At 40.6% G+C, this 17,928-nt stretch overlaps 2 protein-coding genes across 2 annotated transcripts in view; one reads left to right on the top strand and one right to left on the bottom strand.

The window, feature by feature from the left end:
* Window positions 1-694, top strand: part of stard15 (StAR-related lipid transfer (START) domain containing 15) — an 11,001-nt gene extending 10,307 nt beyond the window's left edge. Inside the window, exons 5-6 of the mRNA XM_028590148.1 lie at window positions 345-397; window positions 479-694. Coding sequence (XP_028445949.1) covers window positions 345-397; window positions 479-694 — 269 coding nt within the window. The remainder of the gene's footprint in view (window positions 1-344; window positions 398-478) is intronic.
* Window positions 695-4,320: 3,626 nt separating this feature from the next.
* LOC114563302 (NACHT, LRR and PYD domains-containing protein 12) lies at window positions 4,321-15,780 on the bottom strand. Its single transcript, XM_028590147.1, has 12 exons — window positions 15,713-15,780; window positions 14,393-14,551; window positions 13,885-13,989; window positions 13,310-13,388; window positions 12,926-13,154; window positions 10,296-12,063; window positions 10,025-10,198; window positions 9,217-9,390; window positions 8,159-8,332; window positions 7,649-7,822; window positions 5,031-5,077; window positions 4,321-4,907 (listed from the first exon to the last, which is right to left on the bottom strand). Exons 1-12 carry the CDS (start codon window positions 15,778-15,780, stop codon window positions 4,321-4,323), a joined length of 3,738 nt encoding a protein of 1,245 aa, XP_028445948.1.
* Window positions 15,781-17,928: the final 2,148 nt, after the last annotated feature.

Here is a 17,928-nt window from a genome sequence, read left to right as displayed (position 1 = left end):
ACCCCCCCCTAAATCCTATCTAACTGCTGCTCTCCCCGGTGTGTTACACAAACACGATGAAAAACACCTTTTTCGTCCCATCAGATGCTGACAGCCACTGGCCACGTCCTCGATCGCCAACATGCATGAATGAATGATAATGAAATTATATTTTTGCAATTTAACACATAATAATCCACGATGATCTTAATACATCAAACTGAAATTGCACTTCAAAATGACACACTGTTAATATTTTTAGAGACCCCCCCCGCCAAAATTTCACACATCACGTTTACAGGGGATCCCATGTCCATAGTTCATATCCTGGTTCTGTCCTCTCAGAGACTCTGTTGTGTCTGCAGGATCGTTACCTAAGTGGGTGGTGAACCGAGTCTCTCAGTTTGTGGCTCCCAAGGTAACATCATCCATTCATCAACATGACATCATACATATCATGCACTTCCTGTTCCTCAGTGTGTGTGTGTGCTGTTGCTAGGCGATGAGGAAGATCTACAAGGCGTCCCTAAAGTACCCAGACTGGAAGAGGAAGCACTCTCCGGCCCTAAAGCCCTGGATGTTCCCGGAGCAGAACTCGCTGCCGAGCATCAGCGTGGGCGAGCTGACGCTGCAGCGCGGAGACTCTCTGGAGAACATCGACGAGAGCGGCGCCGCCGAGGAGAAGACGCATCACAGCGAAGATGAAGAGACATGAACTACATCACTTCCTGTTTGCTTCCTGTGTGTTTGTCTGACCCAAATAACAAATAAAGACAGACAAGCTGCTCTCCATCCTCTCTGACTCTCTCAGCATAGACTAGAGGACACAAACACACACAAACACACAAGGAACCCAGTTTAACAGAAAGACCAAAATGTTGAAAACGGTGAAATCCTGCAAAAAAAAGCGACAAAAATGTTGAAAAAAAAACTATCAGATTATTATTTACAAGAGTTCCTTTATTGAATTTCTTGATGTTTTTTGGTTCTTTTCAATATTTTTTCGCTTTTTTGGCCGTTTTTGTCTGTATGTGTGTGTCTTTGTGTGTCTATGTGTGTGTGTTTGTGTGCGCATGTGTGTGGTTCTGTGTGTCTGTGTGTGAGTGTGTGTGTGTCGGTGTGTGTGTGTGTGTGTGTTTGTGTCTGTGTGTGTGTGTGTGTCTGTGTGTGTGTCTCTATGTGTCTGTGTGTGTGTATGTCTCTGTGTTTGTGTGCGCATGTGAATGGTTCTGTGTGTCTGTGTGTGTGTGTGTGTGTGTGTGTGTGTGTATGTCTCTGTGTTTGTGTGTGCATGTGTGTGGTTCTGTGTGTCTGTGTCTGTGTGTGTGTGTGTGTGTGTGTGTGTGTGTGTGTGTGTGTTTGTGTCTGTGTGTGTGTCTGTGTGTGAGACTGCAGCTCCCTCCAGTGGACAGAGAACGTCACTAAAGCCTGAACTGGAACAACAAACTTCTACTTTACATTTACAAGATTTACTTTAGTTTTTATTTCTTTGACTGTCACTAAAAGTCTGACATGGTTTTAATAACGGTCTCTTCTTCTCATCATAAATTACAAAATGATTCTTAAAGATGATTTCAGAAAAAACTGAAGATTTAATTTGACTGAAAAATAATGTGTGAAGAATCTTTTCCCATATTGTCTTTTATATTAATTTACATTTGATCAGTGTATAATATACATAATTAACTTGAGTACTGAAGTACAAGTTTAAGGTAAAAGTACAACATTTCCTCTGAGATGTAGAAAGTAGAACTGCTTACAGCTTTAGTTACTTTAAGGTGAAAGTTTTTCTGGTATTAGTACCTTTACATTGACCACACACACAGACACACACACACACACACACACACAGAGATACACACACACACACACACACACACACACACACACACACACACACACACACACAAGTTTATATGCTTTATGAGGACCAACTTTAAAACAATCACTTGTGTGGACCACCCTTTCTAAAGGTGCTAGAGGTATGAAATATGATCAGGTATACTCATCATAGCCTTGTTAGCTTATACACGACAAAACATCTCAATTGATAAAGTAATTACTTGACCATCCTATATGGGGACTTGTAAAAAACAGAGTTAACATTGTTGGTGGGGACCTCATTTGCATGTTATTAACAGTTTCTTATGGAGACCATTTTCAGCTGTAATGCTGGTCATCTGTAAAAAACATTTTATGGTGACAGCGTTTCAGAATATGAAAATACAGAAAAATAAATTATCAATTTGATGTAAACACTGCATAATATAATCAATATGGACCTCTTGTTCAGACACAATCTTTAAGATGAGATACATGCAAACATATACCAGACTTCTGAGAAATCAATGAAACGCAAAATAAAGTATTTCTTACTGGCCAGCCAAGCCCTGTCTGTTATCACACAACTCGAACACAACAGGCTTTTTGGGGACATTTACACACAATGTAACAGTTTCTTGTGTGGACCATTTTGGTCCAAAATGTTTCAAACACAGTTTATATTCAGAAACTGACCAAAGGTGTACTGTTGGGACGTCCTCAGTGTCCAGAAAACACTGATAATTAACCAAGAAAAATGACCCTTCTGAATGTTAAGATCTGCCCTAAGTAGCCTACCATACTTCCACAAACCTTCTAGATGCATTACATTAAACTGGTGTGTACTAATTCATACTAGAGTACATGACATTACAATTCCTTCCTCTTCTTAGCTACTTAAGAAAAACTTAAAAACTGACATAAAGAGACTGTACAATGAAATCTGAAGTGATGAACGTGAATGTAACTGTTGATGAGTTTTGTTTTGTTTTGTCCAGTGACATTAATCTGATTGTCTGACAGGGGTGAAGTTTTGGACTTGTCCACAACAGTGCTGTCTGTTAAAACATTCTATGGTGACACTGTTTTAGAATGTGAAAATACAGAAAAATAAATCGATTTGATGTAAACACTGTATCATGATTGAAGATCCCACCACTGCCACAAAACGTCACTATTGAAGACTGGAGAGGCGGCTTTTAAGCTGTACAATTTTGTCTTTATTAACAAAACAACACCAAAACATACTCAAACCAAAAGACAAAAAAACATAATTCACTTTAGGTCAAAATTCCCACAGATAAACAAAAACAGCAACCTCTCTGCAAGCTGCCCGTTTCTTCTCTCTCGCTCCTCTTCTCCTCAAGCCCTTTTAACCCAGCCTCCCCTAAATGGACCCTACCACCGGCACAGGTGATTATAGGGTTAGCTAACCTGAGCAAGCAACATTAAAACTTACGTTTCTCAAAACATCATTACAATTGGATAGATCAGTTACTGCTTACATTACTATTTATACATGTAGATATATGCAAAAAGAGGTGGGTAAACTATAAATTCTTTGATCAGGTGGACCACGACGCAGTCAACGGTAGTGGGCCACAGCCTACCGGTGTATGTCTATCCTGATGACATTGCTATAGGCTATCATTTGATGGTACCAAGGGTTGTTTCCTCATAAGTCACAAAATCACTTCATACATGAATCTAAGTTCTTGTTAGAAAGACTCAAGAAGGAATAATATGGCTGGGCAGGGAGACAACAGTTTGTTTTCTGACGGCTGGAGAAAGGAAATCTTGAGCTGTTTGATCAGGTCATCAGCAACATGTACATCTATCTTCCATGTCAACAACAGAGACACAGGAAGAACAACATTAAAGAAGCAACAAAAACGTTGAGAAAGGAGACTAAAAGTTCAACAAAATGAAACTTCAACATTCAAAAACAACCAGAACTTCTAAACAGCAACAGTAACGTCACACAAAACCCAAAAACTTCAACAAAAGAAAGAAAAATGAAGCATGAGAAACTTGTGAGAGTGTTGGATCCTCCATTTCCCATCATGCACCTCCATGAAAATATTATATCATAGTAAATGAGAATATAAAATACACCACAAAGTACTCAAGCTAAAGTACTGATAGCACAGTGTAGAAATAATTAAAAGTACAACAGTATCAGCATAAAAATATGTACAGTACCAAAAGTAAAAGTGGTGATTGTGCAGAATAATCAGTATATTACTGGTTTCTAATGTCTGATTACATTACTAGCTAGTAATCTGTAATAATACATCATCATTAATAATCTGATTGTATTTAGTTTTAATAATCTGAATGTGTAAAGGAACTAAAGCTGTCAGATAAGCAGTGACGTCGTTGCTGAATGCAGCTTTTGGAGACGATGATGAAGAGCATTACATGTCATTTAGCTGTTTGGAGCAGAATCTAATCCATTCAGGAAATCATTGTGATCCCCACATTCTCCTCACTAACATCAGCTGATGATCCTGATCAGACTCAACTGGTTCTGGTTCTCTTCACAGGAGGAGACTCTCCATCCTCCACAGGACACAGAGACACTGAGGCACCAAATAACCTGGACCCTAACCCAAACCGTATCCCAAACCCAGGATAGAGAGTCTGAGTGAATGTGGTGTTGAAGGTATAGAGGTGGATCAGTGAGTCAGAGGAGACTGTGTAGAAGGAAAGAGAGCCAGCAGGACAGTCCACATACACTGCTACTCTACCAGAGACAGAGGAGAGAGGGAGGACTGTTTCTCTCTTATTGTGCCAGACAGAGTAACCATCATCAGAGCAGAACAGACTCCAGGACTGACCATTACCTCCAAACACACAGTCAGCACTGCGTCCTCTCCTCCTGATTCCTCTGTAACTCACTGATATATAAACATCTCCTCTCCTCTCAACCTCCCAGTAACAGCGACCAGTTAGACCATCTCTACACAGCAGCTGCCAGGAGTCAAACCTCTCTGGATGATCAGGATATGGCTGCTCCTCCTCCACACGTGTCACCTTCCTGTTGTTGTCAGACAGTTTGAGTTTTCTGTTCACTGTGTTTGTGTCGAGTGTGAGTTCACAGGAATCTGATGGAGAGAAGGAAACACAACACAGCTGCAGTTATTAACCAATCAGCACTTTGATGATGACATCAGAGGGTTGAATGAGTGATGTCACAGTTCCATGAATGACATGTAAAACAGACTTACACTTCCTCAGACCTGGTGTCAACCATTTGACTCCAGCAGGCTCCACCCTGAAAGGAGGAGGGGGGGCATTACATCACTCTCACATATTATTATTATATTATATATTTATATGCACTTGTAAGGTAGTAGCCTTGAGTAGGCCACTAGGAGCCACTATTGCCACTCCAATAGTAGAGGAAGTTCAGCAAATTTTCACTTCCTTTATACCTTATGAGCCACCATAGTTTACACTTGGTCTGTGTAGGTGCCATGTTTGGTTAAAACTACGTAAATATATACATTGATAACCAGCCACTCAGCTCATTTGCTCACATCTTGCTTATTTAAGGAGTTACAGTTCGTAGGGTCAAGTACTGCAAATTTGTTTTTATTTACTGGTGTACAATTCTATTCTCCTTATATATACTTCCTCTAGGCAATATTATTAGGAAACACTCAATTAACTTTCAATGTTATGCGGATGACACCGCATAGCATAAGCATGCATTAAAGATATAAAATTCTGGATGACCTACAATTCTCTGATGTTAAACTCAAACAAAACTGAAGTTATTGTACATGGACCCCAAACACCTCTGAACTTCATTATCTAAAGATATAGCTACCCTGGATGGTATTGCCCTCGCCTCCAGCACTACTGTCAGAAATCTAGGAGTTATTTTTGATCAGGATATATCCTTTAACGCCCACTTAAAACAAACCTCAAGAACAGCCTTTTTTCATTTTCGTAACATTGCCAAAATTAGGAACATCCTGTCTCAAAACGATGCAGAAAAACTAGTCCATGCATTTGTTACTTCCAGGCTGGACTACTGTAATTCCTTACTATCAGGTTGCTCAAATGAATCCCTTAAGACTCTCCAGCTGATCCAGAATGCTAAAGCACATTTTCTGACAAAAACTAAGAAAAGATCATATTTCTCCTGTATTAGCTTCTCTGCATTGGCTTCCTGTTAAATCCAGGATTACATTTAAAATCCTCCTGACCTGCAAAGCTCTAAATGGTCTAGCACTATATGTCGCCATGGTTCTGCTGCACTCCCTACTTTGCTCTGCGGTGCCCTGCTGTGTCATGCTGCGTCCTGCTAAACCCTGATGCGTCCTGCTACGTCCAGCTATGCCCTGCTGTGCCACGCTACATACTGTAATGCCCTGCAATGCCCTGCTATGACATGAACTACTACGACTACCATTTTTAGTCACTGTTCCATTATTTTTATTGTGACTATTATTGCCACTGTTCATTACATCCCCAACCGGCACCGTCAGACACCACCTACCAAGAGCCTAGGTCTGTCCCAGGTTTCTTCCTAAAAGGGAGTTTTTTCTCGCCACTGTTGCACTATGCTTGCTCTTGGGGGAATTACTAGAATTGTTGGGACTTTGTAAATTATAGTGTGGTCTAGACCTAGTCTTTCTGTAAAGTGTCTCAAGATAACACTTGTTATGATTTGATAGTATAAATAAAATTGAATTGAATTGAATTAGTGTCAAACTATCATGGCTAGCTGGTGGGCTAACGTTAGCTGAGTGATGAATCAGCATTTAAAATTACTTGATGGTTTATTTAATAATTCCTTTTAATGGGGCAAATCTATTATTGTTAGAGTGCCATATTTGTGTTTATTTTACACTATTATTTTTTACGGTAGATTGTTTGTTATGTGGATTTATTTCTAACTGAATAAAAATGTTATGTACTCCGTTAAGGGATGAGGGAAACAGCCTTCTCTGTGACAATAAAAACTGATGGTCTCAGCCACATCTTGCGTGGCAGACGCAAAGAGGTTAGTGTGTTAGTCACATATATGCACACCCACACATACTCAGCTACATATATACAGTGTATATATATATATATATATATATATATATATATATATATATATATATATATATATATATATAAATTAAATATGTAAGAAAGACAATAAAATAAATAAGTTGAGGGAAAAAAAAAAAAAATCGAGTGGTGGAGAGATAAATAACTTTTTTCTAACAATTGAACTGTAGAATCGTGATGGATCCTATACAGTATATATATATATATAGCTACTACTACTCCGTACCATCTCTGGTTCTGGCTCTAAGCACGGCAACAGTGACTTACTTCAACGCAGCATAAAAAACCCCTGAAAATAATGTCCATTTGGCAAAAACATCCATCTCTGTAGTCATCTCAACCATCGAGTCCAGCAAAAGGAAATAACACACAGACCTTTTTTCTGTGCCGAAATGTGTTGGTGAATTCTTCAAAAACAAAAACACCACTAAATGTTGTGTTGAAATGTGTTGAAACTCGCATTACTGAGATGGTAACGGGTATAATATTACCAACATTTTATTAGTAATGTGTTATATTACTGCATTACAGCCAAAAGGAATACATTACTGTAATTGCGTTTTGTAATGCGTTTTGTAATGCGTTACTCCCAACACTGGTGACGCAATATAAATATTTCTCAAAATGAAACACAGTTTCTTTAAATGGCAGATACCTGTCCACACTGAAGTGATCTTTAATAACAGGGAATTATCATTTTAGCTGCTGGAGATGTTCTCTCCTTGGAGACCTCCTACATAAATATTTCATTTTTATGTTCATCCAGTGTTTATACCTGAGAGTGTCCAGTCTCCAGAGTGGATCCTTAAGTCCAGCTGACAGCAGCTTCACTCCTGAGTCTCCTGGATGATTGTAGCTCAGGTCCAGCACTCTCAGATGGGAGGGGTTGGAGCTCAGAGCTGAGACCAGAGAAGAACAGCCTTCCTCTGAGATCAGACAGCCTGACAGACTGCAAACACACAGAACAACACATATCACATGATCTGAGGATACTGGGGGTTACATTAACATTATCACTGATTCTTTCTACTCACAATCAAAAACCCACTAATCAACAATCTGACAAAATTACTGGTAGCTCTCTGACACTTGTCTGATATTTCAAGTTCCAACAAGTGAGAAGAAAACAACATTAAACATGTTCATGGAAAGAGATTGAAACTAAATAAACACAGCTGTTTCAAATCATACAAGCAGAGACAATCTTATGCACATTACGAGTTTATCCATTAATGTAAATCAGGATTTAGATGACCATCAGTTGAACAGGTTGATGAATACTTACCTGAGGGTGTCCAGTTTACAGTGTGGACTCTGAAGTCCAGCCGACAGCAGCTTCCCTCCTGAATCCTGCAGGTTGTTGTTACTCAGGTCCAGCTCTCTCAGACTACAGGACTCTGAGCTGAGAACTGAGGACAGAGCTTCACAGATTCTCTCTGACAGGTTACAGACACTCAGCCTGAAGAGACAATAATGAACAAGAAGATAAATATCAGTATTATTAAAATGTAAAAATATTATATGTCAAGTCTGGACTAATAGTATTATCAAAAGAAAAAAGGATCTGATTTGCAGTTCACGAAACTAAGACATTTTAATTCAAGAGTCAAACAAGGATATGTTTTCAGTATAACTAAAATATAAAGTGGAAATCTAGATGTCTAACCTGTGAGGTATCACTTAATCTGGTGATGTATAATCTCTTGTTAAAATCCTCAAAGTTAATTAAAATTAACTCAGGAATAGTCTGGATCAACAGAAGTACATTTCCAGGCTGTGTCCCTCGTCATCCACTCTCTGTGTGTTCTCTAATATGGATTAACGACAGCTCATTTGCTGCTGGTTGTCCCTCAATTTGCAAAACTCTGTACGCTTCAAAAAACAACAACCTTCGAGCTAACAAGCTACACGCTTGGGTGGCCATGTGTAGGCTCAGTCCTTGCCAGTGGCCCGAGTTCAAAGCTGACCTGATGTCCTTTGCTGCATGTCATCCCCCCACTCTCTCCCCTTTCCTCTCTATTCAGCTGTTGGAAATAAAAGGAAAGAGCCCTAAAAAATATCTTTAAAAAAAGCAAGCTACATTCTGAAAATGTGAATGGCGCAACAAGGCTTTGTATCAGAGCCACAGTTGCTGCGTTGGAGCTTACCGTCGCCCCAAAACAATTGGGATTGGTTTAAAGTTCCAACAGGGTGAGAAAAAAACAACTTAAAACATGTTCACGGGAAGAGATTGAAACTAAATGGACACAACTGAGAGACAATATTAGGCATGTTATGAGTTTATCCATTAATGTAAATCAGGATGCAGGTGATCATCAGTTGAACAGGTTGATGAATCCTGACCTGAGATTCTGCAGTTTACAGTGTGGACTCTGAAGTCCAGCTGACAGCAGCTTCCCTCCTGAATCCTGCAGGTTGTTGTTACTCAGGTCCAGCTCTCTCAGACTACAGGACTCTGAGCTGAGAACTGAGGACAGAGCTTCACAGCTTCTCTCTGACAGGTTACAGACACTCAGCCTGAAGAGACAATAATGAACAAGAAGATAAATATCAGTATTATTAAAATGTAAAAATATTATAGGTTGAGTCTGGACTAAAACTATTCTCAAAAGAAAAAAGGATCTGATTTGCGGTTCAAGAAACACATGACATTTTAACTCAAGATTCAAACAAGGATATGTTTTTCTGTATAACTGAAATATAAACTGTAAATCTAGATGGTAATTTTTGAGGCATCACTAAATCTGGTGATGTATAATCTCTTCTCAGCTCTTGTTAAAATCCTAACCCTAACCCTAATAGTCTGGATCAACAGAAGAACATTTCCAGCCTTTGTCCCTCATCGTCCGCTTTCGGTGTGTTCTCTAATCTGAAACAGCCAGCTACATCTGGAAAATGTGGATGGTTCATCAAGGCTATTTAGCAGAGCCACTGTCACTGCGTCGGAGCTTAGCGTCACCCAAGACGATTGGGATTGGTTTAAAGTTCCAACAACAAGTTGAGAAAAAAACAACTTAAGACATGTTCATGGGAAGAGATTGAAATTAAATAAACACAACTGAGAGACAATCTTAGGCACATTACGAGTTTAGCCATTAATGTAAATCAGGATTTAGTTGACCATCAGTTGAACAGGTTGATGAATCCTGACCTGAGAGTCTCCAGTTTACAGTGTGGACTCTGAAGTCCAGCCGACAGCAGCTTCCCTCCTGAATCCTTCAGGTTGTTGCTACTCAGGTACAGCTCTCTCAGAGTAGAGGACTCAGAGCTGAGAATTGAGGACAGAGCTTTACAGCTTCTCTCTGACAAGTTACAGCCACTCAGCCTGAAGAGACGGTAATGAAGAAAAAAGAATCAAGAAGTTGAAAAGACAGCAGAGCATTTAAGTTATGATATATGAGTCCAACTATCGCTGTACTTACAGAGCTGTTTTGGAGGCTTTGACCACTGGAAGCAGCCTCAGAAGAGCCTCCTCTGAAGCAGAGTATTTCTTCAGGTCAAACATGTCCAGATCTTTCTCTGATGAGAGTAAAATGAAGACCAGAGCTGACCACTGAGCAGGAGACAGTTCATCTGTGTAGAGACGTCCTGAACTCAGGGACCGTTGGATCTGCTCCACTAGAGAGCGATCATTCAATTCATTCAGACAGTGGAACAGATTGATGCTTCTCTCTGGAGACAGATTCTCATCCATCTTCTTCTTGATGTACTTGACTGTTTTCTGATTGGTCTGTGAACTACTTCCTGTCTGTGTCAGCAGGCCTCGTAGGAGAGTCTGATTGGACTGAAGAGAAAGACCAAGGAGGAAGCGGAGGAACAAGTCCAGGTGTCCATTTGGACTCTGTAAGGCCTTGTCCACAGCACTCTGGTAGAACTGTGTTGATGTTGTTAGTTCTTCTGACAGCAGATTGACTCCAGAGTTGGTGAATGTCAGATGGACATGAAGAGCAGCCAGAAACTCCTGGACACTCAGATGGATGAAGCTGAACATCTTGTCCTGGTACAGTCCTCTCTCCTCTTTAAAGATCTGTGTGAACACTCCTGAGTACATTGAGGCTGCTTTGATGTCGATGCCACACTCTCTCAGGTCTGATTCATAGAAGATCAGGTTACCTTTCTGCAGCTGCTCGAAAGCCAGTTTTCCCAGAGACTCAATCATCTCCCTGCTCTCTGGACTCCAGTGTGAATCTGTCTCAGCTCCTCCATCATACTTGACCTTCTTCACTTTGGACTGAACCACCAGGAAGTGGATGTACATCTCAGTCAGGGTCTTGGGCAGCTCTCCTCCCTCTCTGGTCTTCAACACGTCCTCCAGAACTGTAGCAGTGATCCAGCAGAAGACTGGGATGTGACACATGATGTGGAGGCTTCGTGAGGTCTTGATGTGGGAGATGATTCTGCTGGCCTGCTTCACATCTCTGAATCTCTTCCTGAAGTACTCCTCCTTCTGTGGATGAGTGAACCCTCTCACCTCTGTCACCATGTCAACACACTCAGGAGGGATTTGATTGGCTGCTGCAGGTCGTGTGGTTATCCAGAGGCGAGCAGAGGGAAGCAGATTCCCCCTGATGAGGTTTGTCAACAGCACATCCACTGAGGTGGACTTTGTAACATCAGTCAGGATCTCAGTGTTGTGGAAGTCCAGAGGAAGTCGACACTCATCCAGACCGTCAAAGATGAACACAACCTGGAACTCTTCAAACCTGCAGATTCCTGCTTCTTTGGTTTCACTAAAGAAGTAATGAACAAGTTCCACCAAGCTGAACTTTCTCTCTTTCAGCACATTCAGCTCTCTGAAGGTAAATGGAAATGTGAACTGGATGTCCTGGTTGGCTTTGTCTTCAGCCCAGTCCAAAGTGAACTTCTGTGTTAAGACTGTTTTCCCGATGCCAGCCACTCCCTTAGTCATCACTGTTCTGATTGGTTCATCTCTTCCAGGTGGGGTTTTAAAGATGTCTTCTTGTCTGATTGTTGTTTCTGGTCTGTCTAGTTTACAGGATGCTATTTCAATCTGTCTGACCTCATGTTCATCATTGACTTCAGCAATCCCTCCCTTTGTGATGTAGATCTCTGTGAACATGTGATTCAGAAGGGTTGGGTTTCCTGCTTTAGCAATCCCCTCAAACACACACTGAAACTTCTTGTTTAGGTTAGATTTCAGTTTACGCTTACAAACTCCCGAATGACTTCCTGTAAGAACACACAACAAAGAAAATCAATAAGTGATTTCTAAATTACATATGTAGTGTTGGTCATCTTACTTTAAAAAAGTAATTAGTTACAGTTACAAATTACTTCTCCCAAAAAGTAATTGAGTTAGTAACTCAGTTACCACATTGTAAAAGTAATTAGTTACTCAGCAAAGTAACTGTGACGTTATTTTTTATGTTCTATAACGCTATTATGTTCTATAACATCTTTAACGTCAAAGATGTTTATATTAACTGATTGAAGAATAAGAACACTATATACAGTATTTTAGAACATTTGGTATTTATTTGAACTCAATAGATTGCAGCCTGCCATATGATATGTATAGAAATAAAAACATGTAAAAAATCCTCTTTCCTGGGGATAGCGTGCATGTTACATAAACATTCTTGTCTTTAATTTCAATGAGCGAGAAGTAGTGCCGGTACTTCCAGTTCGAGAACGCTACCTTTGAATTTCCCTGGCTCGTCGCCATTGTCGCTGTCTTGTGTTTAGTGGTAGTCAGAGCGTGCAGTGAGACAGCGTGAGCAGGGAATCCGCCCACCCAGCAAATCATCATCGCATTTGCAACGGTGTCATCATCCCCTCCCCGCTCTCTCCAGGCAGCTAATGTGTAGCCAAAGCCTGACAACTTGCGCTTCATTCAACCAAATAGTAGTAACGCGCCACTTTACATTCTCAGTAATGATAACGCCATTGCAATGATGGGAAAGGTAATTAATTAGATTACTCCTTTACTGAAAAAATAATGCTGTTAGTAACGGCGTTATACTTATACGCCGTTACTCCTAACACTGTACATATGACAGATTACTTCCCCTAAATATATAAATCCTCTTACTGCTCTGCAAACAGTCAGCCAACTCGTCCTGCTGCCTTCTCCTCAGGAAATGCAGTGTGATCTTTAGAAATGCCTCTGTGCTGCTCATCCTCCGATCTTCATCCTCAGTGTCCAACACCTCCTTACCCTCCCTCTGACTCTCTGAGCATTCTGGGAAATCCAAACTCAGAACCTTCTGGATCTTCTTCAGCTCATTCTTCACAAATGTGACAATGTCATCCTCCAGCAGCTGGAACAAAACATTATATGAATCACATCAGACTGAAATTATGGAAGCAAACATCGGATCCATGTTGGACAGACTGACAATCCTCTGGTCTATAAAGTGCACCAGATGATTGTGAACAAGATAGATGTAAACGTAGTGGTTGTACATATACAGACCTTAATTATGGAGTCCAGGTGTGTTTGATGCTGCTGGATAGACTGACTACTGGGAACTTCTGAGATCTCCTGGTCCACTCTGTGGAGGAATCAGGACGAATTAGCTCACATCATGTCTGTCCACACAGAGACACACACAAGGTGAAGGTCCTCTGACTTAAAGTGTTGATTACAACATTGAATCAGATGGTTTCCCCTGACATTAAATTGTTGGTCGTACTGTTGACCACACTGTGATTCAACAGGAAGAATTAAGAAGCAAACCAAGGCTTCAGCTAGTGTCTTTCACTAAGGACTTCTCTTGGTTTGTTTTAAAAAAGTTTGTGTGAACACAAAACAAGTGATTATTGGGCTGAACCAATTCTAAAACAACAGAAAATATTGTCTGATGAGAACAACTGAATATTAGAACAAAACATGAGTACACGGCAGAGTTTTGCTCTAGAACTGAGCTACAACACCAGAGAATGATGCCCCAAAGCTGAACAGGTTGGAAAGATAATCAACAGTGTTTGATGGCTCAGACCAACTGGAAGGCAGCACAGTTTCTTTTGTTCTCAGTTTTAAATCCTCACCTTTGATCAACAGAGTGAAGTCCATCTTTGAAGGTTATAGGCCAACCCTTAAACCAGTCACTCTTCATGGACACACAGCTGGGTTCTGGTTCTTCCATCTTTCTCCTGATAGAAACACATAAAAACTGAATATAATCTGCACTGTACCCAGAACACTGTGCAACAATGGATTGTGGATACATTTCAAACTATAGTTGTCCACTGAAACAGTGAGTGGTCCTGTAGACCACTATCAGATATGCATGATAAGGAGCAGGTTTCTTGTGGGTTGCCCCCTGCTGTGCTGTTATTCTTGGCAAGGCCACCTGCCCTAGTAAAGGATTATGGGGGGCCTGCTTGCTAAAGTCCAGTTCAGACCAAAGATTCTGGACAAGATGAGTTGAAACTTGCAGATACTTGCAATGCTCCAGTCTGCTGCGTTCTGAAAGCTGCCAGTTTACACCAGTGACTCACAATTGAAAATCCAACACAAACACACTGTTGTGTTTTTCTCAGTTTAAATCCTCACCTTGGATCAACAGAGGGACGTCCATCTTTGAAGGTCACAGGCCAATCCTTAGACCGGTCACTCTTCAAGGACACACAGCTGGATTCTGGTTCAGGTCCAGATTCGGGTCCAGGTCCAGGTTCAGGTCCAGCAGAGTCAGGTGTGAGCTGCTGCTCTGGGCTTCAACACAACACAGACAGATGTTGAGTGTGGATCATGGTGGTGATAGTGTGAAATAATTTCCTATGCATATTCTTTCATGTCTTATATGATGATAGTTATTCTAGAGATCATGGTGATGTCCTGTATGTGCAGGTAACTTTAGACTGTAGTGAGAAAGGATGACAGCTGGACAGTGTTGGAATGTAACAAAGTATAAATACTTCGCTACTGTACTTACGTGGAATTTTCACGTATCTGTACTTTACTTTGTTATTCATATTTCCGGAAACTTTTACTTTTATTCCACTACATTTCTTAAATAAAATGTATACTTTTACTCCACTACATTCCCCCGAAGCATGTTAATTACTCGTTTCTACAGAATAAAATCAGAAGAAATTAGTTCCATTGGAAAGAAGCAGGTTTGGTGAATGATTGCTCCTAGATTGCAAAAATAATGCTCTGTTCCATTTGGTGACGTGATGCCCAAAAAAACAACCATAGGCCAAAACTAAAGAAGAAGAAGAGGAGGAAGCATAATGACTGACAGTGTCATGGAAGCACCAGCTGCAGGCTCTGCTGCCATGGTAACAGACACCTTTAGCCCTTGTGTTGTCTTCCCGTTGACCGTGCAACTTTTTGTTTTTGTGGATCAAAACATTTTTAACACTTTTGTCGCTTTCCCCTGATGTTTTGGTCAGTTTTATCAAAGCTTTTTGTCACTTAATACACACGCACACTCACACACACACACACAGACACACACACAAACACAGACACACACACACACACAAAAACAGACAAACAAACACAGACAGACAGACAGACAGACACAGACACTAACACACACACACACACACACAGGGTTGAAAGAAACCCAAATTTCTGATATAGAAACTTTTTGAAAATGGAGGACAACAGGAGAGTTAATATCAGAAAATGACTCTTGATATTAAGTACAGTAAATATCTGATATTTTAAGACTTTTACTTACGTAATATTCTATCTGGCGTTAGAGAGAGAGAGGAACGATGGCCAAGTTGCAGCACTCTCTCTCCCAGTATACTGAGTAAAGTAATTCATAGAAGATCATGAGTCTGTCTCATCATCACTACAAGTTTGTGTATTTCAGGTGGTCGACTGATGTGAGTGCTGGACAGTTAGAGATGGTGGTCTCACCTCTGAGCTTTGGTCTGGTTGTCCGGTTCCCCACACAGAGTGGTCTCTCTGTCCTCACACTGATCCATGCTGCTGAACTCAGCCTCTCATCTGCAGAGGAAACAATATCATTTCTCATTGGCTCTTCTTGTCTCTTTCACAACACTGTCAGTTGAATGCATCAGCAGCAGCAGCTCCACTGTCTTCTCCATGGCCCTTGGCTGCCGCAGTCATCTGCTTTAGCGGAGCCCCTACCTTCAGCCTCCTGAATACGTTTTTCTAACTCATCTAGAAAGAGTGAAGAGAGAGCTCTCAACTGAGGTGACAGACATTTTAATTTCACTCAGGGCTCCATCAATAACATCAAGGCGAGTAACTACTGATTCATTTATGTCATTCACACGGGACGCCACAGACTTTATTTCAGCTAAAATCTGCTCCACAGTCGTCGAGGCAGTCAGCACTGAGGCCCTAGCTTCATCACGGGGGTCCTGGTTAGCACTAGCAACACGTGTGGCTGTCTGTTGATTTTCTTTTCTCCTACCAGTGTGAGGTCCAGTTGATGAAAAAATAGAAAAGTCTTGTCTAGACTTGTCGTTCTGCTTGTTAGGCATCTCTACAATAGATTCCTGACCGGTATTTTCAAGTTTGCTTGGAGAAAGTTACTACTTTGTTTTAACCTGGAGCCGGAGAGAAATCTCAAGCAGCTCGATCCGGGTCACGTGACCTCCTAAGTAATGTTTTCAATGCTGACCTGTTTTTACATGGTGGTATTATTATTGGTATTAGTTTTACTGCACATTAGAAATGACTGGGAATCAAATCAACAGAAGTTATTGTGCTACTGGCAGGACATGGTGGCTAACTGTTAGCACAGAGCTGAGCTCTTCTCAACACAAACTGCAGCTTTTCAAACACAAACACCTGAATTTCTGCCTTTAACAGTTTGAGAAAACTAACATGAGATCAGAGATCAGCTGAGAGTTGCTCAACACTGAAAAGTGTCACCAAAAGTTGAACATGGAGAAACAGCTGAGTCACAACACGGGACAAAGTGAACTAACTGAAGAGATTGACTCTGAACTTTAATCTCCCTTATCAAAATATGTCTATGGAGCTCAAGTTACAGCACTTTATGAGACATAATAAACACTATAAACACTCACGCTGGACTTCCTTCTGTCTTTGTGCTGCTACAACACCTGAGTGTGTTCTCTAATCTCAAGATTTACTGCAGCACTTTGAACTCCATGGAACTCATAAACTGGTAAATGATTTAATGATTTTTTATCCTAAATACAAGAATTAAACATTGACAATAACAACTAACATGTCCAACATCAGCAGTGGTGTAAAGTAACTAAGTACATTAATCAAGTACTGCACTAAGGAACATTTCAACATTTGTTGTACTTTTAGCATTTCCATATTGTGTTACTTTCTACTTTGACTGCACTCTATGTATCTGACAGTTATAATTACTAGTTACTCTACAGATGGAGATTTCAAGACTCAACAAATACTTTATGAAATCTGATATGTTGTAGTTTAAATCAAAGTTGAGAACAAAGAGTTGATAAATTGTAATAAATAATAAGAATTCTTTGATAAGTGGTTTGAATAATTTTCAAACATTTAGTGGTTCCAGCTTCTTAAACGTACAATATGTAACTTTCTGCCTCTAGGGGTCTCTCAACCAAAACAATGGAAGGTAAAACTGGACTTTTGATGACGTTGTGAAGTTGCGTGGAATTATGGGAGTTTTTAGTGTTAAACACCTTCGCTGCCGGTTAGAATGCATCAGTTCACGGACGAGTTTACCCATTCAAGTTTGTTCACGTTACGTTTATTCATGTTATTCTAATAAAATAGCTGCATTTTTCCCAACATAATTACGTTTTTCTTGATTAGATTTTTATTTGTAGCTGACCAGTTAGCTAGTGAGCCAGCAAGCTAACAGTAGCCAGCAGCTAAAACACAAAATATTTCACGTATCAATGTCACCTTTTGGATGGTTTCAACACTGGGGCGGACGGGGTTTTGTTGTTTCGCAAGCTACTAAACGAGGCTGAGAGACGGGTGTGGGTGGGGATTGTCGGGGAAATCTCGGCAGGGAGGAGATTTTCGGCACATACACCGGTAGCGCTACGGAGATGTAGCTAGCTACCGCTACGGATGGCCGCTGTTGTGACTCGGTGCTGGGTCTGATATAGTCTGTTTCCCGACGTTTAATTAAA

This window comes from Perca flavescens, chromosome 10 (assembly GCF_004354835.1).
Source record: "Perca flavescens isolate YP-PL-M2 chromosome 10, PFLA_1.0, whole genome shotgun sequence".
NCBI lineage: Eukaryota > Metazoa > Chordata > Actinopteri > Perciformes > Percidae > Perca > Perca flavescens.
This window is presented reverse-complemented; position numbering and strand designations above follow the sequence as displayed.

Excerpts from the sequence above, each read along its gene's own strand:
- LOC114563302 (XM_028590147.1), bottom strand. The coding sequence starts at position 15,780 with ATGGATCAGTGTGAGGACAGAGAGACCACTCTGTGTGGGGAACCGGAC. Across the intron at positions 13,990-14,392 it reads CGTCCCTCTGTTGATCCAAG|GAGAAAGATGGAAGAACCAG; the intron begins GTGAGGATTTAA and ends TGTTTCTATCAG. Across the intron at positions 10,199-10,295 it reads AAAGCCTCCAAAACAGCTCT|GCTGAGTGGCTGTAACTTGT; the intron begins GTAAGTACAGCG and ends CCGTCTCTTCAG.